We start from the raw sequence: 20,677 nt of genomic DNA, 5'->3' as shown, positions 1-20,677 counted from the left end.
GAAAAATGGTATGGCTGAACCTATTTGAACCAGGGCAGGAAGAGAACAGATGCAGAGAACAGACATGTGGACATGTGTTGAGGGGGAAGGGGAGGGTGGGATGAATTGGGAGATTAGGATTGACATGTACAGTATCATGTGTAAAATAAATGACTAGTGGGAAACTGCACAGGGAACTCAGCTTGGTGCTCTGTGATGACCTGAAGGGTGGGGTGGAGGGGTGGGGGGGATGAAAGCTCAAGAGGGAGGGGATATATGTAGACATATAGCTGATTCACCTTGTTGTACAGAAGAAACTAACAACATTGTAAAGCAATTATACTCCAGCTTTTAAAAAAAAAAATAGCCAGTCTAATGAAAAAAAAAAGGAAAGAAAACCTGTGATTTAGCAGAAATTAACATAATATTGTAAATTAACTATACTTCAATTTTTAAAAAGAGAGAGTGAGAGGATGCTTTAAAAAATTAGAAAAAGAAAGTCTGTGATTTTAGTTCCTCCTATGCCTTCATATTTCTAGTTTCTGAATATAACAGAAGTGCCATGCTGAACAAGGTTCATGTGTTAAATGCTAACATCCTGAGCAGGATTACTGCATCAGGACTACCTAGTCAGGAAGTATGCTTGTGCACCCACTATGAACAGAGCCTCATCAGGGGTGCTGTGAGGGCACTGATAGGAATCAGATAAGATTCCTGCCCCCAGGGCCCAGGGTTCAATGAGAGATACAGACACCTGGCTCCCTAAACAGCACCCATTGGGTGGGAAGCTCCTTGAAGGCAAAAACAATACTGAGTTTATTCACAGATGCATCTCCAGTGCCTAGAACAGTACCTGGCACATTGCCAGTTATGTATCACTATATCTTTCTTAATTCAGTGTGTGTGTGTGCTCACTCAGTTGTTTCCTACTCTTTGTGATCCTATGGACTGTGGCCTGCCAGGTTCCTCTGTCCATGGAATTTTCCAGGCAAGAATACTGGAATGGGTTGCCAGTTCCTACACCAGGGGATCTTCTCGACCCAGGGATCGAAGATGTGTCTCTTACATCTCCTGCATTGACAGGTGGATTCTTTTACTGCTATGCCACTTTGGAAGTTCCCTTACTTCAGTGAAATAAATAAATAGAGCCATTATTTCTTCAAGTTATCCCATGCTTGATTACTCAGTTATGTCCCACTCTTTGTGACCCCATGGACTGTAGCGCACCAGGCTCTTCTGTCCATGGGATTCTCCAGGCAAGAATACTGGAGTGGGTAGCCATTCCCTTCCCCAGGGGATCTTCCTGAGCCAAGGATCGAACCCATGTCTCCTGCATTGCTGGCAGATTCTTTACTGTCTGGCCCACAAGGGAAGTCCCAAGTCATCACAACACAGGCTTAAAAATGGAATCAATGCCAGCATAATAACTTGAACTTCCCGTATCTCTCCCTCACAGTTACTGCAAGAATCTCAGCCCTTCCAAAGTCTCCTCCACTGTTTGTATCTCAGGAGTTTCTGAGCTCACCCTGGTGTCCGGGAAGGCAATGAGCACTGTGGTTTAAGCTCCCAGATCATTATCTGTTCTTTGGTCAAATGAATGAACAAATTAAAGTTCTTTCTAAACTCCAAGTTCCATTGCCCTCCCTCCCTCTTTTCCCCTCTCCCAAATAAATTAATTTCTTCTTTTGAAAGAAAGTAAAATACAAGAAAAAACTGTGCTGGGACTTCCCTGATGTTTCAGTGGTTAAGACTCCACACTTTCACTGGAGAAGGTGCAGATTCAATCCCTGGTGGAGGAACCAAGATCTTGCACGCTATGCTGCGCAGCCAACAAAATAAGATAAGTAGATAGTCAGAAGAAAAAGGGAGAAGGAAATGGCAACCCACTCCAGTATTCTTGCTTAGAGAATCCTGTGGACAGAGGAACCTGGTGGGCTTCTGTCCATTGGGTCGCACACAGTCTGACACGACTGAAGCGACTTAGCATACATGCTTTCATTGGAGAAGGAAATGGCAACCCACTCCAGTATTCTTGCCTGGAGAATCTGAGGGATGGAGAAGCCTGGTGGGCTGCCGTCTATGGGGCTGCATAGAGTTGGACATGACTGAAGCGACTTAGCAGCAGCAGCAGCAGAAGAAGAAGAAAGAAATAAAGAAAGAAAGGATCGTGCTGGGAAACATGGCATTTGCCTTGTTTTCTCCCATAGGTTCTACTCCAAACCCAGAAGATATAATCAAATACCTTCCACTAGGACTTCCCTGGTGGTCCAGGAGTTAATAATCTGCCTTTCAGTGCAGGGAACAGGGGTTCAATCCCTGGTCTGGGAAGATCCCATAGACAACAGGGCAACTAACTTTGTACATTAGAACTATTGAGCCCTTGTATTCTAGAGTCTGTGCTCCTCATCAGGAGAAGCCACCACAATGAAAAGCCCAAACACTGCAACTAGAGAGTAGCCCCTGCTCTAGACAAACTAGAGGAAGTCCGCGCGCAGCAACAAAGACCCAGCCCAGCCGAAAATAAAGAAAGAAATTAATTCATTAATTTAAAAAGCACACTCCATGAAAGAACAGAGGTGGAAGAGAGGAGGAAAGGCACAGACCCTGATGAGTCACTCCCAGAGCAGTGTTGGGGAAGTGCAGCCTGAAACCACAAAAGGAATCAATAGGAATTCTCCCTTTCACTTTCATCTCTCAGAGGATACAAAAGTGATTTTAATATGCAACATGTAACAACACTTGGCTGAAACTCTTGGGTCTCAGCTTTGAAGGCTCTCAAGTCCTCACTTTGGAGCCTCCTGTTTCTCACAATCAAAAGAAAAATGGGGGAAAAAAGATGAAAACAAAAGACAAAAAGAAAGAAAGAAAAACAGGGAAGGCCAGTAGTTAAGACTCTGTGCTTCCATTGCAGGGGGTACAGGTTTGATCCATGATCAGAGAACTAAGATCCCACATGCATAGGAGCCACAGAAAAAAAGAAAAGCAAAACTATTTTTCTCTCCTCCAGCTTGACTTATTTCCCTCTGTCTCTTCTCTCCACCCCACCCCATTTCTTTTTAATTGGGATAAAACATTAAATTTACCATTTTAGCAATCTTTATTCCCTGACCAGGGATTGAACCTGCACCCTCCAAATTAGAAATGAGGAGTCTGAACCACTGGACTACCAGGGAAGTCCCATTGTAACAATCTTGAGCATATAGTTCAGCAGCATTAAGTACATTGACAATATTGTATAACTATCACCACCGTCCACCTCCAGCATTTTCTCATCTTGCAAAGCTGAAATTATGTCCCCATTAAACATTAACTCCCCATTTTTTCTCCCCTCGGCCTTTGGCAACCACCATTCTACTTTCTGTCTATGAATTTGACTGCTCTAGGAATTTCATATAAATAGAATCATACATTATTTGTCCTTTTCTGTCTGACATTTCACTGAGCATCTTGTTTTTAAAGTTCATCTATGTTGTAGCATACATCAGAATTTTATTCCTTCATATGGCCACATACTATTTCATTGCTGGTTTCCCTAGTGGCTTGGTGGTAAAGAACCCGCCTGCCAATGCAGGAGACACGGGTTTGATACCTGATCCAGGAAGATCCCAGATGCCGGCAACAGAGAAACTAAGCCCAGGCACCACAACTACTGAGCCCGAGCTCCCTAGAGCCCAAGTTTTGCAAGAAGAGAAGCCACCACAATGGAAGCCCTCACACTGCAACTATTAGTAGAGAATAGCCCCTGCTGCCCACAGCTAGAGAAAGCCCACACAGCAACAAAGACTCAGCACAGCCAAAAATTAATTAATTAACTTATGAAAAAAATAATGAAATCAAAAAAATTTGTTACTAAAAAAAAAAAGAAGAAGACGTACAGATGGCCAAGAGGCACATGAAAAATGTTCAACATCACTAATTATTAAAGAGATGCAAATAAAAACTATGAGCTATCACCTCACATCAGCTAGAATGGCTATCACCAAAAAATCCACAAACAATAAATGCTAGAGAGGATGCAGAGAGAAAGAACCCTCATACACAGTCAGTTCAGTTCAGTCGCTCAGTCATGTCCGACTCTTTGCGACCCCATAAACTGCAACATGCCAGGCCTCCCTGTCCATCACCAACTCCCGGAGTTTACTCAAACTCATGTCCACTGAGTCAGTGATGCCCTCCAACCATCTCATCCCCTGTCGTCCCCTTCTCCTCCTGCCCTCAATCTTTCCCAGCATCAGGGTCTTCTCAAATGAGTCAGCTCTTCGCATCAGGTGGCCAAAGTATTGGAGTTTCAGCTTCAACATCAGTCCTTCCAATGAACACCCAGGACTGATCTCCTTTAGGATGGACTGGTTGGATCTCCTTGCAGTAAAAGGGACTCTCAAGAGTCTTCTCCAACACCACAGTTCAAAAGCATCAATTCTTTGGTGCTCAGCTTTCTTTATAGTCCAACTCTCACATCCATACATGACCACTGGAAAAACCATAGCCTTGACTAGATGGACCTTTGTTGACAAAGTAATGTCGCTGCTTTTTAATATGCTGTCTAGATTGGTCATAACTTTCCTTCCAAGGAGTAAGCGTCTTTTAATTTCATGGTGGCAATCACCACCTGCAGTGATTTTGGAGCCCAGAAAAATAAAGTCTGACACTTTTTCCACTGTTTCCCCATCTATTTCCCATGAAGTGATCAGACGGGATGCCATGATCTTAGTTTTCTGAATGTTGAGCTGTAAGCCAACTTTTTCACTCTCCTCTTTCATTTTCATCAAGAGGCTTTTTAGTTCCTCTTCACTTACTGCCATAAGGGTGGTGTCATCTGCATGTCTGAGGTTATTGATATTTCTCCCGGCAACCTTGATTCCAGCTTGTGGTTCCTCCAGCCCAGTGTTTCTCATGATGAACTCTGCATATAAGTGAAATAAGCAGGGTGACAATACACAGCCTTGACATACTCCTTTTCCTATCTGGAACCAGTCTGTTGTTCCATGTCCATTTCTAACTGTTGCTTCCTGACCTGCATATAGGTTTCTCAAGAGGTGGGTCAGGTGGTCTGGTATTCCCATCTCTTTCAGAATTTTCCACAGTTTATTGTGATCCACACAGTCAAAGGCTTTGGCATAGTCATAAAGCAGAAATAGATGTTTTTCTGGAACTCTCTTGCTTTTTTGATGATCCAGCAGATGTTGGCAATTCGATCTCTGGTTCCTCTGCCTTTTCTAAAACCAGCTTGACCATCTGGAAGTTCACGGTTCACGTATTGCTGAAGCCTGGCTTGGAGAATTCTAAGCATCACTTCACTAGCGTGTGAGATGAGTGCAATTGTGTGGTAGTTTGAACATTCTTTGGCATTGCCTTTCTTTGGGATTGGAATGAAAACTGACCTTTTCCAGTCCTGTGACCACTGCTGAGTTTTCCAAATTTGCTGGCATATTAAGTGCAGCACTTTCACAGCATCATTTTTTATAATTTGAAATAGCTCAACTCGAATTCCATCACCTCCACTAACTTTGTTCATAGTGATGCTTCCTAAGGCCCACTTGACTTCACATTCCAGGCTGTCTGGCTCTAGGTGAGTGATCACACCATCGTGATTATCTGGGTCATGAAGATCTTTTTTGTATAGTTCATCTGTGTATTTTTACCACCTCTTCTTAATATCTTCTGCTTCTGTTAGGTCCCTACCATTTCTGTCCTTTATTGAGCCCATCTTAGTGGGAATGTAAATTAATACAGACACTATGAAGAACAGTATGGAGGTTCCTTAAAAAACTAGACATAGAGCTTCTGTATGACCCTGCAATCCCACTCCTGGGCATATATCTAGAAAAAAACATGATCCAAAAGGAGGCATACACCCTAGGGTTCATTGTAGCACTGTTTACAACAGCCAAGACATAGAACCAACCTAAATGTCCATCGACAGAGGAATGGATAAAGAAGATGTGGTATATATATATAATGGAATATTACTAAGCCATTGAAAAGAATAGACTAATGCCATTTGCAGCAACATGGTTGGACCTAGAGAATGTCATGATGAGTGAAATAAGTGAGACAGCGAAGGAGAAACATTGTATGACATCCCTTATATGTGGAATCTAAAAAGAAATGATAGAAATGAACTTACAAAATGGAAAGAGACTCACAGACTTAGAGAACAAACTTGTGGTTTCAGGGTTTGGGTGGGTGAGGAGGATAGGGGGAAGGGATAGTTAGGGAGTTTGGGGTGGTCGTGTACACACCACTGTTTAAAACGGATAACCAGCAAGGAATTCTGCTCAATGTCATTTTGCAGCCTAGATGGGAAGGGAGTTTAGGGGAGATGGATTCATGTATTTGTATCGCTGAGTCCCTTTGCTGTTTACCTGAAAGTATCACAACATTGTCTGTTAACTGGCTATTCTTCAATACAAAATAAATAGGTAAAAAAAAAAATAAGCGGGTCAGGACAACTAGCTGTAGAGCACATCTATGCAGACTCTCCCTGTAGAAGTCCAATATTATTTTCTTTCTTTTCCTTTTATTTTTTTTTGTTTCTTTTCTCTTTTTTAATTTATTTTTCATTGAAGGAGAGTTGATTTACAATGTTGTGTTAGTTTCTGCTGTACAATAAAGTGACTCAGTTATACACGTGTACATTTTTTTAATATTGTTTTCCATTATGGTTTATCACAAGATGTTGAAGATAGTTCCCTGTTCCGTACAGTAGGATTTTGTTTTTTATCCATTCTATATATAATAGTTTGCATCTACTAACCCCAAACTGCTCAACCACTCCTCCCTCCTCCCACCCCTGAGAAGTAAAATTTTAATCAGAGATTGAGATTCAGGTAACATCAAAGCAAGAAAAACCAGAGACCCATCCAGGGACCATGAGGCCAACAATCTCACCCCTGCCCTGGGCCAGGGCAGCTCAGCCAATGACTGGTTTTGTGTGTTTATTTTATCCTCTTGGATCGCAGCTCTATAGAGTGTGCTGACCCAGACCTCTCTTTGAGGATTTGGGGGTGAATGGGGGCTGAAGTAGAAGAGAATAACTTTATTACTTTGCCAGGCAAAGGGGGACACGGTGGGCTCCAGCCTCAAAAACTGTATGTCCTAACTTGGAGAAAATGGTGATAAGTTTTATAGTAATGGTTCATACTATACATACAATTCATACAATGGTTTATAGGAAAGGGCGTGATCAGCTCGTGGACTTTCTTCTGATGAATTTGTGGTGAAGCAATTGGGAGTCAGCATCATTAATCTTCAGGTCCAGCTTATCTGAGGTCTATATGCTTAGGGGCAGCATACGAGTTAACTTCTCACACTTGAAGGGGTTTCAGTATCTTTACTTCAAGGTAAATGCCTGAGACATTTGGTCACCTTGTAAAATGGAAATTCTCCCTGCCCCCCACCCCTGCTCCACCCACAGAATCTGCCTAGGCCAACTTTATCCTCCTGCCATAGCAATTGGTTTGGAAACATGTGACCTAATTAGAGCCAAATGTAGGCTTCCCTGAGATTAATTCATGAACCCTGGAAGAGACTCCCCTTCGTCTTGAGTTACCATGTCAAGAGGATGTGAGTCCAGAGCAGCAAGCATCCATAGTGCCTAGTTTCAGGACTTAATGAAGCTCAGATTCTTGATGTCTCATTGCAGACAGAATTCAGTGAGAGACAAAGTGAAAGGTAAGAAGTGGATTTATTTAGAGAGAAACATACTCCACAGATAGAGCATGGGCTATCTCAGAAGGCGAGAGCAGCTCTTTGAGGATTTGATGGAAGCCACGGACACACTATCCAGAACCACCCCCCGCCCAGAACACACCATGTTGTGTTCAGCATGGTGGATCTGAGACAATGCCATGTGTCCAAGCCCAGGTCCTATCCCCCTGGGCGCCCGGGAGCCTGGGGTCTCCCAGCCTTCCCACCATTAAGTAGGACAGTGTGATGGAGTCCTGGCCCATGAACTGGGAGCAGAAATGAAGGCTACCCTTGGGCCTGATCCTCAAACCACCCCCCCCCCCCGACCCAACCTTCTGCCGTCCAGATACAGAGGAACCAGGGGAGGACCCCAAGCCCTGAGGAACAGCAGAACAAGGGGAAGGATGGGCCTGGGCCCCAGAGTGACTGCATGACCCTGAGCCTCCCCACTGAACCAGCCTGCCCTGCGGTGTGCTGTGAGCAAGAAGGCAGTTAGACACCCTGACCAATACCCCGGAGGCAGCCCCCACCCTCTGTGGCTAGGGCAGTCCTGAGTGTGCCCAGGGCCGCTCCTCTGTTAAACACTCACCAGTCCCACCTTCTTGGGAGGAATGGAAATCATGGGGACCCATCTTTGTCACACGTTTACACACACTCTTGGTCGACTCCCATGATAGCAACCATTTGTCATACTGATGAGGGCTTGAGGCCAACAGAAACTGCCCGAACCCTTGTGGGACCTTGAGAGTCATTCGGCTATCCTGAGTCCAGTGGTACTGATTCCCACTTGCCCGAGCCAGAAGTAGCACCCGTGATCCTCTGCTGGAGAGGGCACCCCAGGACTCAGCCACGCTGGTGGCCACAGTGGTGGCCACGAGCCAGCGCCTGACTCCCTGCTCTCACCCCTCGTGTCTGCCCCTCTTGGGTGGTCAGCTTATTCTGGGATGTGCGCTGCCCAGGGGGGCCTGACCAGGCAACTGCGAAGGAGTTTCTTCCCCCTAAACTGCCAAGCTGTGCCCCTTGTCTCAGATACTTGGGACACTTTGGTTTTTTTTCTTCTCTTTGCTTCACGTAAACGCTCTTGTGACTGACGCCAGCCGTGTTCTCAGAGAAGCAGAGGAGTTTTCTGGAGGAAAGAATGAGGAGAGGGTGGGGGTAGGTGGTCACCTCCAGGCTCGCCCCTCCAGGGCTTGCCCCTGGTCAAGAGCCAGGCAGGAAGCTCTTAAGAGTCATTGCTCAAGAGTAGAGGAGGCCAGAGAGGCCCCGGAGAGAGAAAGGAGGGGAGTCACCCTGGCTACTCTCGTCCTGTCTCAGTTTCCCTTCCATAACCCAGGGAGATGGGATTGGATGTGAAGGATCAAGAGCCCCCAGGCTGGAGGGAGTCCAGGCCCATGAGAGGAAGAATGTGTGTGTTGGGGGTGGGAGGGCAGCAATGGGAGCAGGGAAGTTCATCGGGCAGGATACGGCAGGGTGGGGGCGATCATGGGGGCAGGTACGAGTGTCACTGCTGGGAAGAGGTGGGGATCAAAGCATCTGAAGGGCTCTCTAGGGCAAAAGCAAACACTGAGGTCACCGCTGCTCCCACAGAGCCCTGCCCCCACACCCCAGCCCCCAGCTATAAGGGCCCCCGCCCCAAGCAGGGTGTCCAGGCTGTGGAGGTGTCATGGCCAAGTCACACCTGCTGCCATGGCTGCTGCTGCTGGCCACACTCTGTGGTCCAGGCACTGGTGAGTCCCCCCAGTCTCCCCTTGCCTCCCCACCCCCCGGAGCTAGGTGTGGAGGGGGCATTGCAAACTTCTGCACCATTCACTGAGCCCTGGCTCTGTCGCAAGCATTATCCTTAGTCTGGACATTATCCTCATTTTAAAGATGAGGGAGCCTTGACTCAGAGATTCCAGGGCTTGTCCGAGGTCGCACAGCTGCTGGGCACTAGAGCAGGTAGAGGGCTTCCCAGGCGATGTTGTAGTAAAGAACCCGCCTGCCAATGTAGGAGATGCAAGAGACGTGGGTTCAATCCCTGAGTCAGGAAGATCCCCTGGGGAAGGGCATGGCAACCCACTCCAGTAGTCATGCCTGGATAATCCCAGGGACAGAGAAGCCTGGGGGGTTACAGTTCAAAGGGTCTCAAAGAGTAGGACATGACTAAAGAGTCTTAGCATACACACACAGAGCAAGTAGAAGCCAGAGCTGTCTGACTCGAGCAGGTTTAAGAGCCATGCATCCCAGTAAAATTAGGTGTGGAGTTTGGGGGAGGCCAGTGCACCAGGTGTGGCATGGATCCCAGGGTTTCTCTGGCTTCAAACAGCAGCTGCTGGGACCACCTACTCCCTGGCCTGTGCCCAGGGCCCCGAGTTCTGGTGCCAAAGTCTGGAGCAAGCATTGCAGTGCAGAGCCCTAGGGCACTGCCTGCAGGAAGTCTGGGGACACGTGGAAGCCGTGAGTACTACCCAAGGATGTAGGGAGACAAAAGGGCTCGGGGTAAAGGGTCCTGGGTAGACTCTGGATGTGCCTATCCCGTAGGGGATAGGATGGGATGGAGTGGAATGGGATAGAATATGATGGATAGGGTGGGGTGGGATGAATGGGATGGGATGGATGGGGTGAGATAGGATGGGATGGGATGAGATGGATGGGATGGGGTGAGATGGGATGGAATGGGATGGATGGGGTAGGATGAGTGGGATGGAATGAATGGGATGGGATGGGATGGACAGGGTGGGAAGGGATGGAATGGGATGAATGGGATGTCATGGGATCATGGACACTTGCCTGTGCCCTGGAGAGCCCTGTCAGCCTTAGCCACCTGAGCTGGGAGCATGCCCCCCATCACGTGCTCCACCTTGGGTCCCTCTCCTCAGGATGACCTGTGCCAGGAATGTGAGGACATCTCCCGCATCCTCACCAAGATGGCCAAGGAGGCCATTTTCCAGGTAATGAGGCCCAGGCCCTGAATTGAAGCTTGGAGGGTAAGAGATGGAAGAAGAGGTGAGCCTCTTAAAGGAGTATCTCCAGGCTGGAGGTGATGCCTGGGTTTACCAGGAGTCTCCTGGTCAGGAGAGGGCTCTGGGAGTGATCTCAGCATCACAGTCTTTCCTACGGGGAGCTACACTGCCTGTGCCCAACCACACAGCTCCTTTAGCACCCTCCCAACTCCAGGGCCCTGGGAGAAGGTGACCAGTCAGCTGGGCAGTGGCCCCATGTCCAGGGGCTCAGATGGGGCAGACTTCAGAGAGCCCAGGCTAACAGTCCTCTCTCTGGCCTGCCTCCTAGGACACAGTGCGCAAATTCCTGGAGCAGGAGTGCAATGTCCTTCTGCTGAAACTCCTGGTGCCCCAGTGTCGTCACCTGCTGGACACCTACTTCCCTCTGATCGTTGACCACTTCCAGAGCCGGATGGTGAGGCCTGCCCACCTCGCCTCCAGGCTGCCTCCCTCACAGCCTCCATGCCTGCCCTTTCCCAGAGTTACCCCCACATGTGGTACTCCAGCACACACACACACAGACACACACATGCGCGCATCCTACCCACACCCAGTCCAGGAAACTCAATGCCCCTCAGCTGGTGCCCAAATCACAGCCCCACCCAGTAAGCTATACACAGTGGGCCTGCCCACTTACAAACACCTACACACACCCTCACCCTCTTCATACAAACATACACTGGGTCACAAATCCATACTATAGACACACAGTCTCGGGTAAAACTCACACCATCCCACAAGAATAACAAATTTTACTTGGTGCTAACTCTGAGTAGGCTCTAAGCTTTAAGTCCTTAAAATATTGTAATTAAAGGAAACTTCCAACAACTGCTTCAGCGAAGTTAACACCCAAGAATGTGTGTCCTTAGTCACCCAGTTGTGTCTGACTCTTTGCAACCCTGTGGGCTGTAGCTCACCAGGCTCCTCTGTCCACGGAATTTTCTAGGCAAGAATACTAGAGTGAGTTGCCATTCCCTTCTCCAGGGGAACTTCCTGACCCCGGGATCAAACCCCAGTCTCCTGCATTGCAGGTGAATTCTTTACCACTGGAGCCACCAGGGAAGCCTTGGTGGCTCCAGTGGTAAAGAATCTTCCTGCCAGCACGGGAGATGCAAGAGACACAGGTTCGATCCCTGGGTCAGGAAGATCCCCTGGAGTAGTTAATGGCAACAAACTCCAGTATTCTTGCCTGGAAAATTCCATGGACAGAGGAGCCTGGAGGGGTACAGTCAGTCCCATGGATATGCCTGAACACATAAATACCCAAAGATACACAGATAATAATTGGTCAAGCTTTGATTTTGACCTCTGTCCTTTGAATCCACAATTCACATTCTTGATTAAGGAAAGGCAGCTCCCATGTGGTTTAATATGTGAGTCTAAAGGCTTATTACAGAAAATGCATAAGGAATAACAATTTGCCGAATAAAATGTGAGTTTCTCCTCCAGAAACAAAAAAAAAACACATCATCTGCACATTCACACAAAAGACACAGTCTCATGTACTTATACTCATTCATTCTCACAAACATCCATGCTCACACTCATTCACACATATCCTCAGACAAGTGCCCCAAAGCCCCCACATGACCTCCCTCTCTGCCTTTGGTCTCCCCCATCCCCTCCACAGAATCTTAAACCACAACCCCAAACCAGCCTGCTCCCGTCATTCCAGGCCAAAGACAGTGGCCTGGTTTCGGAATCCTTGAGCCAGACTGAGCAGGAGTGGGGTTCCCTCCCCCACCCTAATCACCCCCTCACCCTGTGTTGTGCCCTAGAACCCGAAGTTCATCTGTCAGCACGTGGGCCTATGCAAGCCCAGACACCCAGAGCCGGGGCAGGGGCCAGAGCCATGGGGCCGTCTGCAGGACATGCTGGTTCTCCCCCTGCTGCCAGAGGCCCCCCAGGTCAAGCCTGGGCCTCAGACACAGGTGAGGTGGGGATCCAGAGCGCCAGGGCCAAAGCTGAGGCCCTGGGGCCCGGGAGCACTTGACCTGGGAGGGGCAGAGGCAGGAAGGGCACCAGCAACTACTGACAGGGCCTAAGGCGGGAGCAGGAGGCGAGGAGATGGAGGCAAGGCTGGTGAGCAGAGCCCGGGCGAGCCTGCTGTCCAGCCTGCCTCCAGCTTGATTCTTCTGCCAGGACCTCTCCGAGCAGCGGTTCCCCATCCCCCTCCCCATCTGCTGGCTCTGCCGGACTCTGATCAAACGGATCCAGGCTGTGATTCCCAAGGTGAGTTGTCCAGGCCACAGGGCTCCCCACTGCTCCACTTCCCCCATCCCTCCTCAGAAGTTAGGAGGGGTGCCATGTGCAATGTTCCCACCCAAGGCACCCTGCACTCGGGCTGGGCCTCTAAGTGCCAGGACTAGAGTTTCTTCAACAATTGTGAAGCCCTCACCATGTGCCAGGCACTACGCGTGTGTTCTCAGTCACTCAGTCGTGTCCGACTCTTTGCGACTCCACACTGTAGCCCACCAGGCTCTTCTGTCTATGGAATTCTCTGGCCAAGAATACTGGAGTGGGTTGCCATTCCCTTCTCCAGGGGATCTTCCTGACCTAGGGATTGAATCTGTGTCTCTTAGGTCTCCTGCATTGACAGGCAGATTCTTTACCTCTGTGCCACCAGGGAAGCCCTCCAGGCACTATGCCAGGTGTCAAAATACAGAAAAGAATCTCAGCTGTCTTTGTGGAAATGGTGCTTTCAAGTTCTCTATTCAGCCTGAGGGTTGGGATATGTATGTATCAGAAACAAAGTGAAACATTGTTCCAGTAAAATCTATACCAAATTGCTGGGAAAGAAAGAAAGAGAGAGAAAGAAAGAGGGAGAGAGAAAGGAAGAAAGGAAGAAAAAAGAGACAGAGAAAGAAAGGGAGAGAAAGAGAAAGGAAGAGAGAGGAAAAGACAGGAAGGAAGAAAGCAAGAAAAGGTGCTTTCATTTTACAAAAGAAGCATTAGATGGACACCCCATCCTTGCCCACCCTGAACATGGAGCCTTCCAAACTTTGTAGTGACTATCACCCAACAGCCCTGCCCTGAAAGGGGGCCCAAGTGAGGAGAGACCTGTCCTGTCTCAGATGGGGCCAGTATGGCCACCTGCTCACTGACGGCATGTCCACCCTCCTGAGTCTGCATTGCGGTGGGAGAGAATTTTTTCAGGTAGTGATGAGTTCAAAGCAGAGAATTAAGACAGATGAGGGAAGGAACAGTGACAGGAGAATGGGAGGTGGGATGGTTGGTCAGGAAGTGTCCCCGAGGAGGTGATGGTTAAGTTGGGACCTGGGAAACAACAAGGACCGACCGATGGGCAAAGGGTCTTAAGCAGAACGAGCTTGGGCTGCAGCATGCAGCCTGCGGGGAGAGGTTGAGAAGGGAGCAGAGGGTAGGCCAAGTGAAGGGACCCTGGGCTTTGTTCCACTTCTTCTTTTTTACAATTTTATTTATTTGTTTGTTTTTGGCTACACTGGGTCTTTGTGGCTGCACAGGCTTTTCTCCAGCTGCAGTGCTCAGGCTTCTCACTTTGGCAGCTTCTCTTGCTGCGGAGCACGGGCTCAATAGTTGTGGCACATGGGCTTAGTTGCTCCGAGGCATGTGGGATCTTCTTAGGGAAGGGAGCAAACCCGTGGCTCCTGCACTGGCAGATGGATTCTCTACCACTCAGCCATTAGGAAAGCCCTGGGCTTTCTTCTGAAGGCAGTACACAGCTGTGGAAGGGTTTCAGGCAGGAGGAGCCATGACCGGATTTACACTTTAGCAAGATCTCTCTCCTGGTGTTTGAAGATGGTATCAGGCAGAAGGGAGGGAAGAAGGAGGGCAAGGCGAGTCCTTAGGAGACCATGGCAGGAAACACAGTGGGCCTGGAACTAGCAGGGGGACTGGGGTCTGTCTGGGAGGTGGGCTTTGCAGGATCGGTGATGGAGGGGACCAGGGGCGTGAAGACAAGTGGGGAGTCAGCCGTGACTCTATGGACTTTGGCTTGAGCGACAGGCTCTTTGGAATGCCCCCCACCCCGCGCTGAGATAGGTGGATTTGAGAAGGAACAGGTCTGGGCAGAAAAATTAGGACTTCTCTCCTGGCTGTGATAAGTTCGAGTCGCCTGTACAACATACGGGAGGAGGCGACAAGCAGGCAGCCTGCCAGATCGCTGGCCAGGTCCAGAGACGTCAGTCATGGCTACAGACAAGGTTTAAATCCAAGATTTAAATTCAGGGATGTGGAGTGGACCAGGTGGAAGAAGAGGAAAAAGCCAGCAAAAGAGCCTGAGGAGGGACAGCCAAGGAGGTGGGGACACCACAGCGTGAGGATGTAGAGCCTGAGAGAAGAAAGCACTTCAGCATGGAGGAAGTGGTCCCTGGGGTGAAATCTGCTGAGGGGTCGACAAGCCATGACCAGCGGGTTGCTGGTGACCTTGAAAGCTCTTTTGGAGGAGTTCCAGAGACAGAACTACAGCATTCAGTATCGACAACTCTTTTTGAAGTTTTTCTGGGAAGGGAAGAGAAGATGGGTGAGACTTTGGGTTTTTTTTGTTTGTTTGTTTTCTTTTTCTACTTTTTGGCCTGTGGGATCTTAGTTCCCTGACCAGGGATTGAACCCGCAGCCCCTGCAGTGGGAGAGCAGAGTCTTAGCCATAGGACTCCCAAGGAAGCCCCAAGATGGGTGAGGGGTTTTAATGACAGAAGTATTTTAGCATGTTCACATGCTGATGACAGGGAAGGGCAAGAGGGAGAAGCAATGAAGCAGAACAGAGGGGGATGCAGGGTGGACCCTGTGCACAGGAGATGGCTAGCCTTTGACAGAGCTGAGGTCCCTCATCATAGCAGGAGAGGATGAGTGTGGGATCTGATGCAAGCAAAATGGGTCCTTATGGTGAGATGTGTCATTTGGAAGGTGTCACATCCCCAAAATATATATGTCCCCCTGTTCTGCTCTTTCCTTGGCCATCCTGATGCTGAGGGACAGTGGGGGCTTCAGGCAGGAACAGAGCCCAGGCCAGCCTGCCACATATCGGTCCTTTTTAAAAAATTGAAGTATAGTTGCTGTACAAGGCTTCCTGATGGCTCAGCAGGTAAAAATCTGGCTGCAATGCAAGAGACGCAGGAGATGCAGGTGCAATCCCTGGGTCGAGAAGATCCCCTAGAGGAGGAAATGACAACCCACTCCAGTATTCCTGCCTGAGAAATCCCATGGATAGAAGAACCTAGCAGGCTACAGTCCATAGCGTCGCAAAGAATCGAACATGACTGAAGTAACTGGGGACACACACACAAACATAGTTGACGTACAATATTATATAACTCACAAGTGTACAATATAGTGATTCACACCTTTCAAAGGTTATAATCCATTTATAGTTATTATAAAATATTGGCTATAGTCCCTGAGATGTGCAGTAGATCCTTGTAGCTTATTTCATGTATGTAAGTTCTTTACATGAATTGGCTGAATGAATAAAGGAGTAGAGGAATAAGCATGCCTGCACCCTCTCTCCTTGCTCTTCAGCAGGGAGGTTGTGTTTGGAATCAAAGCGGGGGTGGGGCGGGGGAACTCCTTACTTCCCCATGGGGCTCCTGAAACCAGGGACTTCTTGACTCTGGGAGCCACAGACAGGAGCTTGTCCACCTGAGGGGGAAGCATGGCACCACGAGGTCAGGAGGGAGAAGACTCGGGTTGGTTCTGCCTCTGCCCCAGGCTGCCATGTGGCCTGAGCAATATCCACCTCTCTGGGAAACTCCGGAATTTCAACAACTCCAGAGTCTTTAAAGTCAGAGTGGGGGTCTGTGGCCTGGTTCTCGCACCAGCTCAGTGACTCTGGACAAGTCCCCCTGATGTTCAGTGTCTGTCTGCAAACAGCATAATAATTCTCCAAGGCCTCCAGGAAAGGTCTACAAAGCGCCCTGAGCAGGTCTTTCGGGGGAAGGTCCCACCCTGTCCTTTCTCGGCCCCCACCCCAGGGTGTACTGGCCATGACTGTGGCCCAGGTGTGCCACGTGGTACCCCTGCTGGTGGGCGGCATCTGCCAGTGTCTGGCTGAGCGCTACGCTGTCATCCTCCTGGACACGCTGCTAGGCCGCATGCTGCCCCAGCTGGTCTGCGGCGCTGTCCTCCGGTGCTCCAGCGAGGACAGTGCTGGCCCAGGTGAGCCTGCCGCCCTAGCCCCTGCCCGTCACCCGCTCCCATCCCCTCCCCTGCCAACCACAGCTCTGCACGACCCTCCCCTTCTCGGGTCCACCTGCACTGCGCCAGTGAGAGCAGAAACGCGGCTGTTTTTTCTCTCTAGCCCTCCCTGCCCTGGGGTCCCTGCCTGGAGAATGGCTACCACAAGACTCTGAGTGCCAGCTCTGCGTGTTTGTGACCACCCAGGCAGGGAACAGCAGTGAGCAGGCCATGCCACAGGCAATGCGCCAGGCCTGCCTGGGCACCTGGCTGGACAAGCAAAAGGTGAGGGGCAGGCGTGTTGGGGGGGGCTCGGAACCCAGGGGCTGCCCGAGGTGGAAGGTTGGGTCCAAGACAGGTTTCCCAGACAGAGACACACAGAGTGGGCTGGACCTCTGCCCTTAAGGTGCTCAGATGCAGAGAGGACGCAGGCCAAACAATGATGTCATTGTAACTTAGGGCAAAAGGTCAGGAGACGTCTCTGGACCAGGGGCATGGGCTCAGGAGGACAAGCAGGTCTCCCTTGTGGACCAGGAGAGAGGCCCAGTCATCTGCCAGGAGATGAGAAATGCCAGGGCCAGCTGAGCAAGAGAAGGCCTGGCCTCCTCTCCAGGTCCCAGTCCTGTCCCTGCCCCGGGGCTTCTCCCAGTGTGACTCAGTGGGGACCAAGCCACCAGCAGGAGAGGCCTGGGCCTGGGGTCCCGGAGCCCTGGTGTTCTCTGAGAGTGGGTGACACGCCTGCTGACTCCTGGAGAAGGCTGCTTTCCGCATAGTGCTCCCCTCCTCAGGTCTCTAGGACCAGATGAACTTCAGGGTGGCTTCCAGAACTGAAATGGAGAGGGGAGGGAAGGATGGGGCCAAGATCCTGCCCCTCAGTCTCCATCTCCGAGGTCCCTGGTTTTCCTGATGGAAACCCCCATTTCCACCCAGCAGCTTGTTCAGTCTTGAGTTGCTTACTAGGGGCCGAGGGCTGGACCTACACCAGGCCCAGGGAGCTCTGAGGGGATCCAGATAAGTGGGGAGGCCAGATGGTAAGGCAGGAGGGCCCTGCCCCGGGCCTGCATCCACCCAGCCTTGTGTCTGTCTCCTCCCTCAGTGTGAGCGGTTTGTGGAGGAGCACGCGCCCCGGCTGCAGACTCTGGTGTCCAGCGGCTGGGATGCCCACAGGGCCTGCCAGGTATGCTCACCCCTGCCATCTGGTTCCAGGACTTGCCTCAGCACCCAGAGTGCCCCCCTCCCCCAGCCCCAGTCCATAGTTAGTGCAGGGCAGCCCCAGGAGTGCCAGCCCACAACTGGGAGGTGCCCTCCTGTTTTACTATAGACAAGGCAGTCTCAGAGAAGTCAAGAAAAAGCCACAAAAGAATGAAAAGGGAGGCATATGGGAAGGAAGGGGCTTCCCAGGTGGCGCTAGTGGTAAAGAACCCGCCTGCCAATGCAGGAGACGTAAGAGATCCGGGTTCAGTCCCTGGGTCGGGAAGATCCCCTGGAGAAGGAAATGGCAACCCACTCCAGTATTCTTGCCTGGAGAATCCCGTGGACAGAGGAGCTTGGTGGGCTACAGTCCAGAGGGCTGCAACAAGTCAGACAGGACTGAAGGGACTGAGGGAAGGGAGGGGCCGCGTTAACGAGTGTGGTCTGACGTGTTTTCTGGGACGGGGGTTGTTCACTGAGCAGTGTGTGCTTACTGGGGGTGGGCGCGGGTACAGATTGTGTGTCCTGGGGCAAGTGTGCCCCTCCTCCGGCTCCAAGCCCTGAAGGCCTGTGGCTTGGAGGGTGGCCTGAGGGACCCACAAGGTCACACCAAGAGCTCTCGCCAGGTGGCAGGTGGAGTGCGAGCTGCCCCTACGGGGGTGGGGGGAGCCGCCCCAACCTCTTAGAGCTGGAAATTGGGGGTGCGAGGCCTCAGGGCCCTAATACTGTCCCATGGCAGGCCCTGGGGACATGTGCGACTCCGTTCAGTCCTCTCCAGTGTTTCTACAGCCCCCACTTCTGATGAGAACGCACAGCCATGGCAGGTGAGTCCAGATTCCCACTGATGGGAGGGGGGACGGTCCTACCCTCATCGGGACAGGGGGCTCTTCTGTCCCCAAGCAGGAAGAGGCAGCCTCCAATCTTCCATCCTCCTCCTCACAGGCTGAACTCAAGGCTCCTGAGGGCCCCGGCAGCACCATCTCGACTGTCCTCTCTCAATCCCACTCATCCCCCTGCTCAGAATCCCAGTGGCGTTCAGTGCCAGGCCCGGCTCCCAGCTTGCTGGCCCTCCCACAGCCCAGAGGCACCTTCCGCGGCTGAGCATGGCTTTCCCCTCACAGATCACCCTCTGTACTCACTGATCCTCAGTACCAAATGTGCTTACACCAAGGCCTGCCTTTCCTGAAACTCAGGGGACACCAGACATTGCTCCCTAAAGACACCAGGAACTCCTCCATCGCCTGACTCCTCCTACCTGAGACTCCTCCCAGTCTCCCTCAGTGTCACTGGGTCAGAGGTCAGAGGTGACCCCTTAGGACAGAAGGGCGGGTCAGGTGCCTCCAGAGACGGAAGCGCCCCTGAGAGCAGACTTCACAGTTCTGCCCAGAGCAAGACCCCCAACATGAAGGTCATGTATTCATCTCTTTTCACTCATTTTTTTACAACGCAATGAGTATCTGTGACCAGGCCACATTCTCGGAGCAAGGGCTAGAGGTGTGAATAAAACAGTGAGCAACCCCCCACCTCAACCCTCCTGGAGCTCATGCCCCAGGGCCCATCTGCAGGTGGAGGGGAGTCCAGCCTGCTCCAGACACCCTGGAGAATCACGAGCCCCTGGGGGAAGTGGTGGGGAGGAAGTGTCTGTGACAATTCAGACCCTCCCTGCAGGGACAAGTTTAATGTCATCCCTCCTCATTGATGCCAGCTGCTGGGGCCAGGGGGCGGGGGCGGAGGTCAGGAAGCTGCCAGAAAGAGCTGGGCCTTCCAGCCCTATTGAAACAGGAAGAGGAGTGGTTGGCACAGAAGGCCTGGGCTCTGGTCTGAACTCTGCCAGCCCCTGGCCATGGGTCCCCAGCCAAGACACACCACCTGTCTCTGGCCCTCACTCTTCTCAGTGACAAAGGCAGAGCTGGGTGAGGTGGTCTTCACGACTCTCCGTATGACTAGACCCCACCTCTGGCTCCCTGCCCTGCCCACACTGAGAAGTGTGGGCTTCATTCCCAGGCTCCCCTTCCCCATCTCCTTTCCTCCAAAGGCTCTGAGGCTGGTAGGCCACAGGCCCACAGATGGTGCCTTCAGTCCTGGGTCAGCCTGGTATGTCTAATCTCTAACCACAGCCTGGAACCAGAGGCACTTCCGTCCACTTTGGGAGTGAGGGGTGGCCAAGGCCTCATCTTCTGGACAAGGAATGCCCACGGGGCTTCCGGCCCAGGGCCACCTGCACATCCCACCAGAGCCAGCCCAACTCTCACTGGGCTGAGGGGACCTTGTCGTGGGCCCCCAGTCCTTCTCCAAGTCCTGGCATCAAGGGACAGTGGAGGGAGAATCCTGTGCTGGCCTCACTCCCATCTCCATGTGCATGAGATACTGGCTTTTACAATCCCTCTGCTAACACTTCCACAAAATTAAGAATTCAGAATAAAAAAATGGGAACAGAAAGTCCCAGAAAAGACAGACACGTGAAATCCTTAAACTTTTTTTAAACATCAGGAAATCCCTGGTGTGGTTGAAAGTGGGCACAGCGGGGCTCAATCCTGGTGGAAGGTGATTGGGCACATTCGTATGTGAATGTTTTCCTGTTGCTTTTTGTTAAGACGTAAAAGAGGGTTTTCTTTTTATCTTTTTGTACGGTTGGTGTTCAGCCGTGTGTGACTCTTTGCAACCCCATGGACTGCAGCACTGTTGAA

The 20,677-nt window shown here is 50.7% G+C and overlaps 1 protein-coding gene across 3 annotated transcripts; it reads left to right on the top strand.

Annotated features, from left to right (window-relative positions):
* Positions 1-9,266: 9,266 nt before the first annotated feature.
* Positions 9,267-20,446, top strand: SFTPB (surfactant protein B). 3 transcript variants are annotated; one of them, XM_043917792.1, is made up of 11 exons: positions 9,267-9,395; positions 9,974-10,104; positions 10,527-10,598; positions 10,939-11,064; positions 12,428-12,580; positions 12,792-12,881; positions 16,667-16,781; positions 16,924-17,084; positions 17,896-17,976; positions 18,730-18,814; positions 18,933-20,446. In XM_043917792.1, exons 1-10 carry the CDS (start codon positions 9,332-9,334, stop codon positions 18,790-18,792), a joined length of 1,056 nt encoding a protein of 351 aa, XP_043773727.1. In that variant the 5' UTR covers positions 9,267-9,331; the 3' UTR covers positions 18,793-18,814; positions 18,933-20,446. The 3 variants fall into 3 exon arrangements, with proteins under 3 accessions (XP_043773727.1, XP_043773724.1, XP_043773726.1); XM_043917789.1 differs by having other exon boundaries at positions 16,598-16,781; XM_043917791.1 differs by having other exon boundaries at positions 9,318-9,395; positions 9,977-10,104; positions 16,598-16,781.
* The last annotated feature ends 231 nt before the right edge of the window (positions 20,447-20,677 follow it).

Source organism: Cervus elaphus, chromosome 11 (assembly GCF_910594005.1).
Source record: "Cervus elaphus chromosome 11, mCerEla1.1, whole genome shotgun sequence".
Taxonomy (NCBI): Eukaryota; Metazoa; Chordata; class Mammalia; order Artiodactyla; family Cervidae; genus Cervus; species Cervus elaphus.
Note: the sequence above shows the minus strand (reverse complement) of the source record. Positions and strands in the feature narration are given on the sequence as shown.

What these genes read in the sequence shown, in the direction of transcription:
- SFTPB (XM_043917789.1), top strand. Translation starts at nt 9,332, where the DNA reads ATGGCCAAGTCACACCTGCTGCCATGGCTGCTGCTGCTGGCCACACTC. An exon ending in CCAAGGAGGCCATTTTCCAG is followed by an intron (nt 10,599 to 10,938) that starts GTAATGAGGCCC and finishes CCTGCCTCCTAG; the next exon opens with GACACAGTGCGCAAATTCCT. An exon ending in TCCAGGCTGTGATTCCCAAG is followed by an intron (nt 12,882 to 16,597) that starts GTGAGTTGTCCA and finishes CCCCCACCCCAG; the next exon opens with GGTGTACTGGCCATGACTGT.